The sequence below is a fragment of the Gadus morhua genome, chromosome 2 (assembly GCF_902167405.1).
Source record: "Gadus morhua chromosome 2, gadMor3.0, whole genome shotgun sequence".
Lineage (NCBI taxonomy): Eukaryota > Metazoa > Chordata > Actinopteri > Gadiformes > Gadidae > Gadus > Gadus morhua.
This window is the reverse complement of record NC_044049.1, coordinates 16823703-16838459: the sequence shown is the minus strand read 5'-3', so window position 1 is coordinate 16838459 and position 14757 is coordinate 16823703. Positions and strand designations below refer to the sequence as shown.

Below are 14757 nucleotides of genomic sequence, written 5' to 3'. Positions count from 1 at the left end.
CACTTAGGATTAGGGTGAGAAGCTCAGCCATCTGGATTGCAGCCGCTGCAACTCTGCTTAGAAAGGAGTCAGTTGAGATGGTTCGGGCATCTTGTAAGGATGTCCACTGGATGCCTCCCTTTGGAGATGCTGGAACTGGGGACTCATGACGGCACCGCCCACAAGGCCACCATCAGGCTCCTTCAGGAGCAGGTGAGACCACTGCATGCCTGACATCATGAGTACATACAGTTATCATCCAGTTTGTGGTATGGCAACATGCTGGCAGGATACCAGAGACAGGTGACGGCTCTAGAGGAACAGCTCGGAGACCTGAGGGCAAGCCTGGCTAACCAGAGAGAACAGTACCAGATGCTGCTGGACATCAAGACCAGGCTGGAGTTGGAGATCGCTGAGTACAGGAGGCTGATGGATGGAGAGCTGTATGATGCTACTGCTACTGCTATTATATCTACTACTACAACCATATTAAAATAAATCGTACACTCACTTGTGCCTGTTCCGTTCAGAGAAATCCGAAAAAATAAAACTTCTGCTGAGGAACTGACATGAGCCTTTATATGAGATATCTTGTGTGTTCCTACGATGATATTTTGTGCTTGGCCGAAGATTATTCTACTATCTCGACCCGAGAACTTATCTATGGCCACCTACATTGAGGAGAACCCTGCCGGCAGGCCATATCCGACACCTCTACATCCTCTCCACCGATGCCCTGGGCCCTATCGCCTCTAACATCAGGCCTTCTGTCAGAAATCTCGGGGTGATTTTTTGACAGTGCCTTCAAGTTGGAGCAGCAGATCAGTGCAGTAGTTAGGAAAAGCTTTTTCCTGGCCTCCACATCCATGCAGCCCAGTCTCTAAATATTTTTAAGTCCCATTTAAGGACCCACCTCTTTTCACTTGCATTTCATTAGTGTCTCCTTTTTTTTAAGTGCCAGTGAATAGTGTCCCCTTGTTACCTTTTAAATGTTCTCTCTGTAAATGCGCTATAGAAATAAAAATGTACTAGACTTCACTTGACTACATCTCCCGCCGGTGCAGGGTTCTTCTTCGTGGCCAAAGGATTCGCGGCCTTGCATAGATAACAGGGGACTCAACGGGATCATTGTTAAGAACCGCAATCTTCTACTCTTCTACCCCTTATAAACACAGCGTTCAAAACTGTACATGGAGCTCAGATTTTCCCTAAATTAGACCTAGAAGTGCTTACAAAGAGAATCAAATTAATCAAAACCAAATCAAATCAAATTTATTGTCATTTTGTTGATTACAAGTAACAACAAAACGAGAAGGTGTTTCTCAGGGATCATGATCAATTCAGTACATACATTGCCACACATTCATTTCACACATCGACAACACACATTGGTGCCGTGACCCGGATTGACGTCGTGGACCAACACCAGCTTGGTCACCGGAGGTTGTTGGACGACAGAACAACGACGAACGAAAAAAAGGTTTCCTTAAGAGGGTTACATTGGAGTGACTTTGTCACAGTTCAAGGACATTAGGGGGATTTGGTTTATTTATTTTTTTGTTTCATTTTCTTATAAAGAAAAGAAATGTACAGTGTCAAATGAAGGAAAGGAATACAGTACTTTCCGTGGTTTATTGAGTCAGTATTTTCATTGTTTTTTTTTACTTAAGAAAAATGGATTCCAATGTTGAAAATGGGACTGCTATTCGTACTGTTGATTCTATTTCCGGGAGGGGGGCACAGATGTTCACCTTTCCAGTTGCTGATTCGGGGAGGGGAACACAGCTATTGAGCTCTTTTGGGAGGGGAACACAGCTATTGAACTCTTTTGGGAGGGGGGTACAGTTGTTTAACTCTCCAGTTGCAAGTCCAGGTGACGTGAGGTCACCAGCGTTCAGCTCCATCCGTCGAGTTGATGTCCCAGACAATGTGGCTTCCTCAGTTTTCACCTCCACCCATCTACCTAGTCACAACACACAACGCAGAGTCCGGTTACATTGGAACACACACACATTTGGAACGATCTTCCGCTCTCTCTGCGTTCGATGGAGTCTGTTGACTCCTTCAAAAAGCAACTAAAGACCTATTTGTTTGCTCATGCTTTTGCTTAGCTGTCTTGGGGCTGCTATGTTTGTCACCTAGTTGTCTTGGCCTTTTAAACTTAAATTTGTATGTACTTCTTAACTGTGTATTGTTATTGTTTTAGTTTTAACTGTGAAGCGCTTTGTGACCCTGGTCTGTGAAAGGCGCTGTACAAATAAAGCTTACTTACTTACTTACATACATCCCAATGATGAATAAAATAGATGTAGCTGGATGGCTTAAATAGCTAAAAGACCATAACATAATACACATATATGCACTGAATAAATAAATACATTTAATTTAAAAATGCTCTAATAAATAGATAAAGTGCAACAGATTAGAAATGATTTAAAATGTTATGTGCAAGTCCAGTGAGTCCAGTGAGGAGATCTAGGACGCTGGTGTGTTGAGCACCCTGACAGCTTGAGGCAGGAAGCTGTTTAGCAGCCTGTTGGTGGAGCATCTTATGCTGCGATAGCGCTTCTTGGAGGGTAGGAGCTGAAAGAAGCTGTTCAGAGGGTGAGAGGGGTCTCCCACTATTTTCTCGGCCCTATTCCTGCAGCGGCTCAGGAATATGTCCTGGCCAGAGGGAAGTGAGGCTCCAATTACCTTTTCCGTTGATCTCACCACTCTCTGCAGGGCCTTTTTGTCCACCGCACTGCAGCTTGAGAACCATGTAGAGTTGGCGTACGTCAGCACACTCTCCACTGCCCCCCTGTAGAACGTTGTGAGGATGCTCAGAGGTAGTGAGGCCTGTTGGAGTTTCCTCAGGAAGTACAGTCTCTGTTGGGCTTGCTTAACTAAGGGAGGGAGAGTGGAAGAGTATGAATATCTGGTGATGCCCTTTGATCTAGTTAATGCACCTGGGATATTCAAGGCGATGGTTAACGCTGTCTTGAGGGAACTCCTCAACCACTCTGCTCATGTATATTTTTAGACGACATCTGCTACTCTTATGGGCGCACAGCTCGAACCCCACCTGGAAGCATGGCTCTCTACCCGGGAGCTTTATCGGTCCTTTCAAAGTGATCCACTGGATCACCCCGTAACTTAACCTCTGCAGCTTGTAGACAGTACAAGCATGTTGGTATCCTCCCCGACACTGTACAATAATGAACAAATCCTGTCTATTTATTCCCTCTGCTCCCCTTACTTCCTGCTGAGTGTTCACAAATGTTTGTTGCATTGGATTTTGCAAGAACGTCTGTTACTTACTTCAGTTAAGAAGATATTTTGCTTTACAAACACATCGCTGGATTTAGATTCACACTTTACCCAGGCCGTAACAAATTTCTGCTTCCGAGCTTTGGTTCTTTGAAGCCTTTCTTGTCCTCTCTTTCATTTGCGCAAAAGACAAAGCAAATTCCATTGTGATCTCACCCTAAATCAACAAAAGTCTGTTGGCAGATCTACTCGTCTCCTATTGAGACAAGTAGAGACTAGAACGTTTGTGTGTGTGTTTTTGTGTGTGTGTGTGTGTGTGTGTGTGTGTGTGTGTGTGTGTGTGTGTGTGTGTGTGTGTGTGTGTGTGTGTGTGTGTGTGTGTGTGTGTGTGCGTGCCTGTGCGTGTGTGTGTCGCAGGGACGTCCCTAGGAATTCTGGGCCCCCTGACAGAAGGAGGGGGGGGGCGGGCCCCCCCCCCCCTCCCCCCCCTATATGTATAGCCTACATGTTTTATGTTATATATTCATTCACATTTTATGATCATTAAATATTGGTTAATACTGGGTCAAAATTGGGTAGTCATTCTCATCAGAAGAAAATGAATAACAAATGAATAACAACATGATAAACCTACCTACTTACCTAGGCTACTTTGTACACTCGATAGTTAGTTAGTATTTAGTTACACATTTACCTGGCTTGTAGTTACTATAGACCGAAATAAGCTAATAGACTGTGACAGTGCTGCTTCTGCTTAGACTTTACTCCTTCTCCCCTTCTTCTATTTCAACCTCACTGGTTTCTTCTGTGGGTTCATCATGGCTTGAAGAGGGCCCTGACTCTAAGATACATCATATAATTCAGAATATGTCTCATAATTATTTGAACATATTAAACAATGTTGTCAACAGTCTATTTGATTGGATTGAGCTGGGCATGACTATTTGCCATAATAAATAGCAGCTATTAAGCTAAGGGTAGACTACTTGTAATTCTAGCTAACTTAAAACTTAAAAGTCAGCTAAAATGTAAGTATCCTTGGTTTAATGTCTGCTAATATTGTAATGCAGCCAATCAAAATATTCAAAATCTGTTTACATGAATGTTATTATCATGCTGGCAAGCAGTATGGAATGCTAATCATTGCATTATCTCCATTTCTACCATGGTCTGGGTGAATACTCGATTCTGATTGTCTGGAGGGTGTAGGTTAAAAAGTGTTAATTTACACCTAGGAAAGACGTTGACCCTATGAAGACGCTATGGCCACGTTGCTTGGCAACGCCTGTAATTCAAATTCCAATTTACTCCGACCTTTGGGGCGTGGTAATGGGCGCAAGAATGCCCAATACGTTCTGTTGCCATTAGAACACTAAACCTGTGCTTTACTAGACCACATATTTTAAAAGGCGTCAAAGCGGTCTTGTTTCATAAAAAACACTGCATATTTGTCTGATGTTTCTGGGAAAAACGTAACATTCCCCCTCTGATATATTGTCCAATATATCATGCCCACCATGCCCCATCTCTTGGGGATGGACGTTAAGTCCAGAAGTGTGAAAGACTGTGTGTGTGTTTGGGTCTGGCTGTGTGTCAGGGCCTGTGTGTGTCTTCATTTCCCTAATAATTTGCCTGGAGGGAATGGGGGCTGGGCTGTTCCTGAAGCCCTTCCTTATGTTTTGGTTGCATACAAAAGGAGGGAGGTCCAACCGCTTGACACCAGTTCCCTTCTCCTCTCAGAGCAGACAGACCCTCACACAGCAGCAATGACTTCCTCCTTCTCTCGTTCCTACGGTGGATCCGGCGGCAGCCGCCTGGGCTCCATGCGGGCCGGAAGCGTGTACGGTGGCGCTGGAGGCAGCGGGGTCCGCATCTCCAGCACCAACGCCTCCAGGTCCTTCGGGGCCGCCGGGGCCGGCTCTGGCTTTGCATCTGGTGGATCAGGCTTCCAGCTGTCGGACGCCGTGGACATCAACGAATCTAAGAAGGCCACCATGCAGAACCTGAACGACCGCCTGGGCAGCTACCTGGAGAAGGTGCGCACCCTGGAGAGGGCCAACGCCGATCTGGAGGCGAAGATCCACCAGTTCTTGTTGAACAAGACCTCGGTGGAGACTCACGACTGCACCGCCCACAAGGCCACCATCAGGCTCCTTCAGGAGCAGGTGAGACCACTTCAAGCCATCATGAGAACATACATTTATCATACAGTGTGAGTTTATTAACTCTGATGGGCAATCCAATGTCTGTGTATCAATGAATGGCGATGTCTTTGTGGAACAGTAGGACAATGAGTCCATGTTAACAAACCATGTTTGATAGATTAACACAAACAAAGACCTGTTCTATAACAAGAAAGACCAGGTGAGACATTTGATATTGGGCCTGTTTGCTTAGAGGAACCAGGCCAAGCACAGCTCCGTGTTCTGTGTGTATAGCCACGCCCAAAAGTATGCCCTGAAAACTGAACTAGTTTGACAGAACAGAAAACAGTGCAAACTTGACCTAACTTTACATAAATGTTAAGTAAATATTTGAGCGATTTAAAAATAGTTATTTATCAAATATTTAACGAACAAATGTTGTTTCTCATTTCAGATTATTGATGCAACCCGCTCAAGAGGAGCAGTCCTTCTGGCTATTGACAATGCTACGCTTGCCTCAGATGACTTCAGGGTTAAGTCAGTACACCAGCAGAAGCAACACTGGATGTTTATTGAAATTATAATAATAATATAACATTGAAGTATATATTTAGTTTAATCCAATGTTTCACAGAAGTAGGCAAGGCAAGGCAACTTTATTTATATAGCACTTTTCATACACAAGGCAGACTCAAAGTGCTTCACATATAAACATTGTCATACAATAAAATAAAATAATAAAACATATGCAAAGAAATGGGTAAAATAGAAAGTTAAAAAGGCATTTTAGTATTAAAATAGAAAATAAAGGCGAAGTTAAAAAAGCTTTTTAGAAAGTGCAATGTATTATTTAGCAGAAAGCTAAAGCTAACATAAAAGTCTTCAGTCTTGTTTTAAAGGTGCTCAGAGTTGGGGCAAGTCTTAAATCCTCTGGGAGTTTATTCCAGCTATTTGTTGCATAGTAACTAAATCCTGCTTTCCTATGTTTTGTGTTTACTCTGGGGATAATTAACAGATTGGTCTCAGAGGATCTTAGTGGTCTAGAAGGCTTATGTAGTGGAAGCATATCAGTTAAATATTTTGGGCCTAAACCATGTAGGGATTTATAGGTTAGCAACATGAGTTTAAAATCAATTCTCTGACCTACAGGAAGCCAATGTAACGATTTCAGAATTGATAGATAGATAGATAGATAGATAGATAGATAGATAGATAGATAGATAGATAGATAGATAGATAGATAGATAGATAGATAGATAGATAGATAGATAGATAAATACTTTAATAATCCCAGAGGGAAATTATTTTTGTCACGAACTCCAGATATACATACACAAATAAATAAATAAATATTAAGAATAAAATAAAAAATATAAAATATAACATATATATATATCCATATCCATATATATACATATACATACACACACACACATATATATATATATATATATATATATATATATATATATATATATATATATATACATATACATAAAACATAAATACACATACATACACAAAAGATAAAAGAAAAACAAAATATACAAATAACAAATTTAAGGACAATATAAATATATATACAACACCATATATACACATACATATATATATACATATACACACATACATACATATATACATACACATATATATATATATATATATATATATATATATATATATATATATATATATATATATATATACATATATATATATACATGCATACACATACATACACAAAAGACAGCACTGTACAAAAAGAATTGTACAGTATTGTGCAAAAGGTGCAAGAATTATAGTCCTTGTTTGAGGTCAGAGATTACAGAGAGGGACGGTGTCTGACATTCTAAGGGAGGCGTTGTAAATTTTAATGGCCACAGGCAGGAAAGATTTCCTGTGGCGCTCTGTGGTGCATCTGGGTGAGAGGAATCTCCTGCTGAAGGTGCTCCTCTCCAGGGCCAGTGTGTCATAGAGAGGGTGTGAGACATTATCCAAGATGGACTGAAACCTAGACAGCATCCTCCTCTCTGCCACGGTCGTCAGGGTGTCCAGTTCCTCCCCCACAACATCACCGGCCCTCCTAATCAGTCTTTCAAGTCTGTTGGTATCTGCAATCCTCAAACCACTGCCCCAGCATGTGACAGCGAAGAAGATTGCACTGGCTACAACAGACTCGTAAAACATCCTCAGCATCGTCCGGCAGATGTTAAAGGACCTTAGCCTCATGAGGCAAAAGAGTCGGCCTTGCCCTTTTTTGTAGACAGCCTCTGCATTTCTAGACCAGTCCAACTTGTTATTAAAGTACACCCCCAGGTACTTGTACTCCTCAACAGTGTCCACTGGGACCCCCTGTATGGAAACAGGGGTCACAGCTGCTGTTTTCTCCCTCCTCAGATCCACAATGAGCTCCTTCGTCTTTGTCATGTTGAGTTGCAGGTGATTCAGCTCACTCCAAGTGACAAAGTTGTCCACAACAGTCCTGTATTCACGGTCATCCCCCTTTTCAATGCAGCCAACTATTGCTGAGTCATCAGAAAACTTCTGAAGGTGGCAGGACTCAGTGCAATAGATAAAGTCTGAGGTGAAAAGGGTGAAGAGGAAGGGAGAGAGGACAGTCCCCTGTGGGGCCCCAGTGTTGCTGACCACCTTGTCAGACACACAGTTCTGTAGGCGTACGTACTGTGGTCTGCCCGTCAGGTAATCAACAATCCAGGACACGATGGGGGCCTCCACCTCCATCGTAGTCATCTTCTCACCCAGTAGAGCCGGACGGATGGTGTTGAAGGCACTGGAGAAGTCAAAGAACATGACTCTCACAGTGCTTGCCGGCTTGTCCAGATGAGTGTAGACTCTGTTCAGCAGGTAGATGATGCCGTCCTCAACTCCCAGGCGGGGCTGGTAGGCGAACTGTAGTGGATCAGTGAAGGGCCTGACCATAGGCCTTAGCTGCTCCAGGATGAGCCTCTCCAGGGTCTTCATGACATAGGACGTCAGGGCCACCGGTCTGTAGTCCTGAGGGCCGTTGGGACGCGGCTTCTTAGGTACAGGAACGAGGCAGGACGTCTTCCACAGCACGGGGACCCTCTGGAGGTGCAGGTTCAGGCTGAAGACCAGACTCAGTACTCCACACAGCTGATGGGCACAGGCTTTAAGCACCCTGGGCAACACACCATCGGGGCCTGCAGCTTTGCCGGAGTGGAGTCTTGTTAGCTGTCTTCTCACCAGGTCAGGCGTGAAGGACAATGTAGAGGTGACAGTTGGGGGAGGGGTGAGGTCCTCAGGTTGTAGAGGACATGATGCAGAGCAGGGAGGAGGGGTGGAGTAGGTAGGAGTGAATTGAGGTGTCAAGGGGCAGACAAGAGGTCTGTAAGGAGAAGGAGTAGGGGGAGGTGGAGTGGCAGTTTGGCAGCCAGCAGAAGAGTCTTGTGGGGGAGGGGCCGCAGTATCAAACCTCTTGAAAAATAGGTTCAGTTCATTGGCCCGGTCCACACAGCCCTCCAAACCCATGCCACCAGTCTTCTGGAACCCAGTGATGTTTCTCATACCACTCCACACATCCCTCGTGTTGTTTTGCTGGAGTTTATTCTCCAGCTTTCTCCTGTATCTGCCTTTTGCCTCCTTGATTGCAAGTTTGAGTACCACCTGTACTCTCCTCACCTCATCACGGTTGCCATCTCTGAACGCCCTCTTCTTTTCATTCAGGATGGCCTTAATGTCCTTTGTGATCCACGGCTTATTGTTGGCATAACAGGTAACAGTCCGAGCAGGGACATTGCAGTCCACACAGTTTTTGTGTTGATATAGTTGATATAGTCCGTGATGCACTCTGTAAGCCCATCAATGTCCTCCCCGTGGGACTCACAGAGTGCAGGCCAGTCAGTCCCCTCAAAGCAGCTCTGCAGTGCCTCATAAGCCTCCCCCGACCACCTCCTCACAGTCCTTGTGGTCGTAGGCTTCCTCTTCACCAGCGGCACATAGCAGGGTTTGAGGTGAACCAGGTTATGATCTGACCTGCCCAGAGGGGGGAGAGAAGAGGAGATGTATGCATCCTTAATGTTAGCATACATCAGGTCCAGGGTCCTCTCCTCTCTGGTAGGACAGCTCACATATTGCTTGAAGGTCGGCAGAACTCTATCCAAGGTGACGTGGTTAAAGTCTCCCGAAATGATGATGAGGGCACTGGGGTGTTGAGTCTGGAGTTTGGAGATGGTGGTGTGGACGATGCTGCTGGCAGATGTTGGGTTTGCAGAGGGAGGGATGTACAGTACAACAATGATAACATGCAGGATCTCTCTAGGCAGATGGTATGGACGAAGTCCAACGGCAAGCAGTTCAGCATGGTGTAATATGTTCACATTTTTTGGTCTTTGATAGAACTCTAGCAGCAGCATTCTGAACAAGCTGAAGCTTCCTCAGGGTTTGTTTTGGGAGACCTGTAAGGAGACTTATGCCGCTTTTCCACCGCACATGTAGCTCGACTCGACACGACACGACTCGACACGGTAGCAGCGCGGGTCCTTTTCCACCGCAAATAGTACCTCCGGGACGTGGGCGTGGTCGGCTGCGTGAAAGGGCCGTGACGTATTTTTGTACGCGACGCAAACAACACCTACGTAACCCACACATGGACAGAACCCACATAACAACAATGGAGAACATCGATGCGATGGTATTCGTGTTCATATTATTAGCTGGCATGTTGAAGAAGTGGAATATGTTGGCTGCGGCGCTGCTATGGCTGTTACCAGCATGGTTGCCATGTCGCTCTCGTGACTTCGTCACACTCTCTGGCCAATCAGTGGCCGGCCGTCTGCCGACGTCACCTTTTAGCATCGGCTCAGCCGCTTGGAACCTAGAGCGAGGCGGTACTAGAAAAAGCAGCCACTTCAGGTACCAGATACCATGTTTTCGCGGTGGAAACGCAAAAAATGCGAGCTGAGTCGAGTCGTGTCGAGCTGGTACCATGCAGTGGAAAAGCGGCATAACTAGTGATAAAAGCATGTACAAGTTTTTGTAAGTCTTCGGTGGACATGAGCCCTCTAAGTCTTGCTACACTTGGTGTACTTGGTGATAATATGCCGATTTTGTAACTGATTTGATGTGACTGTCGAAATGTAAATCTGAATCCATGATAACCCCTAGATTTCCGGCTTTGATTGAGGTTTTCAGGGACAGAGAGTGAAGGTGTTGGGTTACTTTAAGCCTTTCCGTTTTAGAACCAAATACAATTACCTCTGTTTTGTCCTCATTTAGTTGAAGGAAATTTCGGCACATCCATTCTTTCACTTGCTCAATGCACTGGCACAGCAGATCTATGGGCCGATAGTCATTTGGTGATAGCGATACATAGATTTGCGTGTCATCAGCATAGCAATGATGCAATGATGGTCAATATCGTTATTTTGCATGATTTGCCCTAGTGGGAGCATGTAGATGTAAAATAAAGAGGGTCCTAAGATCGAACCTTGTGGGACTCCACATGTCACGTTGGTTGATTCTGATACAAAGTCGCCAATGGAAACAAAGTAGTTCCTATTTTGTAGGTAGGATCTGAACCAATGTGCCTGTGCCTGAAAGCCCCACCCAGTTTTCTAACCTGTCCAGAAGTAATGTATGGTCTACAGTCTCGAATGCAGCACTGAGGTCAAGTAGCATTAGTATTGAGGTTTTGCCAGAGTCTGTGTTAAGACGGATGTCGTTAACAACTTCAATAAGGGCGGTCTCAGTGCTGTGCAGGGGTCGAAATCCTGATTGGAAGGAGTCAAAGCAACCAGTTGATGCCAGGAAGTGATTAAGTTGCTGGAGGACAACTTTCTCAATGATTTTACTTTTGAAGGGTAGATTTGATATTGGTCTGTAGTTGTTAATAATATAGGGATCTAGGCTCTAGGCTTTTTTAAAAGGGGTTAATAACTGCAGTTTTCAAAGCTTTTGGGAAATTGCCTGACTGGAGAGAGTTGTTAATTATCTGCAATATGTCTACTGCTAGGCAGTCGAAAACATTCTTAAAGAGGTTGGTAGGTAAAGTATCAAGGCAACAGGTGGATGGCTTTAGTTGTGTCACAGTTTCCACAAGATTTTGAGAGTCTATAACATTAAAGCATGCCATCCTTGCCACGTTACAGAACGCCACGTTGTACAAAAGTACAAAACTGTTGTATTGTGCTTTTTATTGCAGGTATGACAATGAGCTCAACATGCGCCAAAGTGTGGAGGCGGACATTTCCGGACTCAAGAGGCTCTATGACGAGCTGACCATGGGCAGAGCTGACCTAGAGATGCAGGTCGAAGGGCTGAGGGAGGAGCTTATTCAAATCAAGAGCAACCACGAAGAAGTAAGGGGGTTTCAACATGCATTGCAGAGCGAAATATAATATCAATATCTCTTTTTTTGGTCAAATTACCAAAATAACATCATTGCATCACTATGACACAACGATTTCTTGTATCAGGACCACTAATATGGCTAGAAATGGATGAGACTTTTGACCCAAGTTGCCCTTTCTTTGTAAAGGAACTGCTGCTTGCGCGCTCCAGTATTGGAGGTCAGGTGAACGTGGAAGTGGACGCCGCACCACAGGAGGATATGTCTGTCACCCTGGCAACAATGAGGGAACACTATGAGGCCGTTGCCACCAAGAACCGCAAGGCACTGGAAGTCTGGTTCCAAGCCAAGGTAGACCTACCTTCCCTTGCCTAATACTGAATCCAATATGAAATGGATATGATTTTGTATTTATTCTTTGTGGTTTTCGTTTTCAGTCAGAGGAGCTGAACAAGGAAGTTTCTGTCAGCACTGAAACACTCCAAAGCTCTCGTTCTGAGATCACCGAGGTCAAACGCACCCTACAGAGCCTGGAGATTGAGCTCCAGTCCCAATTAAGCATGGTGGGTACCCAAGTTCCATTTTTTGTCAGTCTCAATTCTCCCTGATTCCTCTGTGAATCATGAGGCCAGTGGAATTTGTCATCAATACACTTTCTCCTTGGTTGTGTTCTACAGAAAGCATCTCTGGAAGGCACCCTGAGAGATACACAGGGCAGGTATGGCAACATGCTGGCAGGATACCAGAGACAGGTGACGGCTCTGGAGGAACAGCTGGGAGACCTGAGGGCCGGCCTGGCTACGCAGGGACAACAGTACCAGATGCTGCTGGACATCAAGACCAGGCTGGAGCTGGAGATCGCTGAGTACAGGAGGCTGATGGACGGAGAGCTGTAAGGACGTGTCTCCTTTTGTAGTTGGATAATTCCTACCACTACTTTTAGTATTATATGATTACCATTGACTGGCAAAGTGGGATTGACTGTATCCCCCGCATTTACATTATGTTTCATCTCTGTCTTTGAAGATTAAATAAAGTTGATGCTTTCCCGAATATACTTTTTACTTTATGCTCTTTGTTCCCCAGCCCTGCTCCAAACCTGATTACTAAGGAGAAGTAGATCTATCAAATATCCTCTCAGCACAAAAAGTAACATTCAATAAACTACGTACCGTTCACAGAATTTTGGAAATAAAACTATTTCTGTGGAACCGACATTTGAGTCCTGACACGTTTTTTCCTATGTGTTCTTGGAATGATAATTCCTCTATTCTGAATGGCCATATTTTTACTTGTTGATGGATTTGAAACAAGGGAGCACAGAAAAATGCATGGGTAAAACAATAATTTAAAGGGACTATGTGTTGGATTTCCACACACATAAATCGCTTTGAATGCCAATATTTGTAAGAATATGTTAAAATTAACCATTTTACAACAAAATGGATAATTTCAAATATGCTAAAATGGTTCCGGTTTTGCTGGGGAAAAGGAAGGAGGTGACGTCTCAGTGTGGATAATGGCATAAGTATCTCTTCTTTTTTAAAGTTTGATATTTAATGTGCATTATACCTACTCAAGCCACTACAACGGTCTGTAGATACATAACCTTTATTGATGTTTAGAACTCATATTAGTTCATGATTGTTATTGCTTCAAACCAAGGTGTTCGCATTAAGGTTATCTCCATGATTGGCGTATGAACCAGGGGTTTTGGCACAAGTGATGCAACGTCTGGATCTTTTCCGAATTTTGACCCTCGCATCTCGTTCAAATTAACAAATGAGTCGGAGCATTCATTTGTGCATAGAAATAATGCATGTAATATACGGCAGTTGAATGCACTTGCGCATATATAGGGTGATATACGGTAAGAAAGTGAAAACGTCGAGGGCTATGCTAGAATTTTTTTTTAAATAGACAATTCGACAAACAGTAGGCCTACACATATTTAAACACCACATAAAAAAGGACCCTATTAAGTGGCAGCTGAGGAAGGAGTGGATGTTGGAGGAGTTGCAGGTGGAGGAGAGACAGTTGGAGGAGTGAAAAGTTGAGGAGTGACAGGTGGAGGAGTGATAGGTAGTGTGATGAGGTGAGGTCTTAAATGGATTAGTGAGAATGAATACGTGAAAGTTTGTACCTTTTATCAAGCATTTTGTACATTACGTAAGAAGAGCTCAAAGTTAACAGTTCTGATCGCCTACCAAGTCCAATATTACTATGTTTGAAATATCCTATACAATTTGTATTGTATCATGAGAACCCTGACGCGTCCAAGGAGGGGACAGGGGGGAGTGGCAGGTGGAGCTGCAGGGTGTGAGGTGGGGATTTAAAATAGTTTCATCATTTGAATGGGTTAAACCCAGAAAGGAAACCAGGGAAGCATGGCGGTTGAGTTCCTGCATGTTCAATAACTGTTTCTCAGATCAACAAAGAAAAATAATACAATGCACAGTTTCTCAAAAGCCCCTCAAGACCCCTTCAACCATGAGACGGACCACTTAACTGGTCCGGACCAGAAGGACTACTTAACAGACAACACTACTGACCAATGAGCAACTGACCAGACCACAAGAACCATATGGAGCACCGGTTAATCTTTATAAAAAGTTCAATTAAATTACTACATATTTGCTATGAACAGACAGACAGACAGACAGACAGACAGACAGACAGACAGACAGACAGACAGACAGACAGACAGACAGACAGACAGACAGATATAAAGATAGATAGATGGATATATAAACACATGGACGGACAGATATAAGATATAACAGGCATAATCAATAAAAGAGTATATTTAATAGACAAGGGATTATGATCTCTGACATTTCTTCTGCTAACAGCGTTGCCAACAAGGCCAGAGATGGAGGAGGTCGCTAAGGACCACAAATACCACTCCACAGACCATTCGCTAACTGGAAAAGATATAGGCTTAGCATAGATAGAAAACATAGGCTTGGGCGCCCCTTAGTGGTAGTAACCAGGGGTCGGTCTGAGCGACCATGGCCAGTAGACAGACCACTGAATTGGCAACAACCCCTGCTC

At 44.0% G+C, this 14757-nt stretch overlaps 1 protein-coding gene across 1 annotated transcript; it reads left to right on the top strand.

Annotated features, from left to right (window-relative positions):
• Window positions 1-4931: 4931 nt before the first annotated feature.
• On the top strand, window positions 4932-12758 carry LOC115534885 (keratin, type I cytoskeletal 13). The gene is made up of 6 exons (XM_030346169.1): window positions 4932-5393; window positions 5827-5909; window positions 11557-11713; window positions 11893-12054; window positions 12141-12266; window positions 12381-12758. The coding sequence occupies exons 1-6, from the start codon at window positions 4995-4997 to the stop codon at window positions 12597-12599; spliced, it is 1146 nt and encodes a 381-aa protein (XP_030202029.1). The 5' UTR covers window positions 4932-4994; the 3' UTR covers window positions 12600-12758.
• Window positions 12759-14757: the final 1999 nt, after the last annotated feature.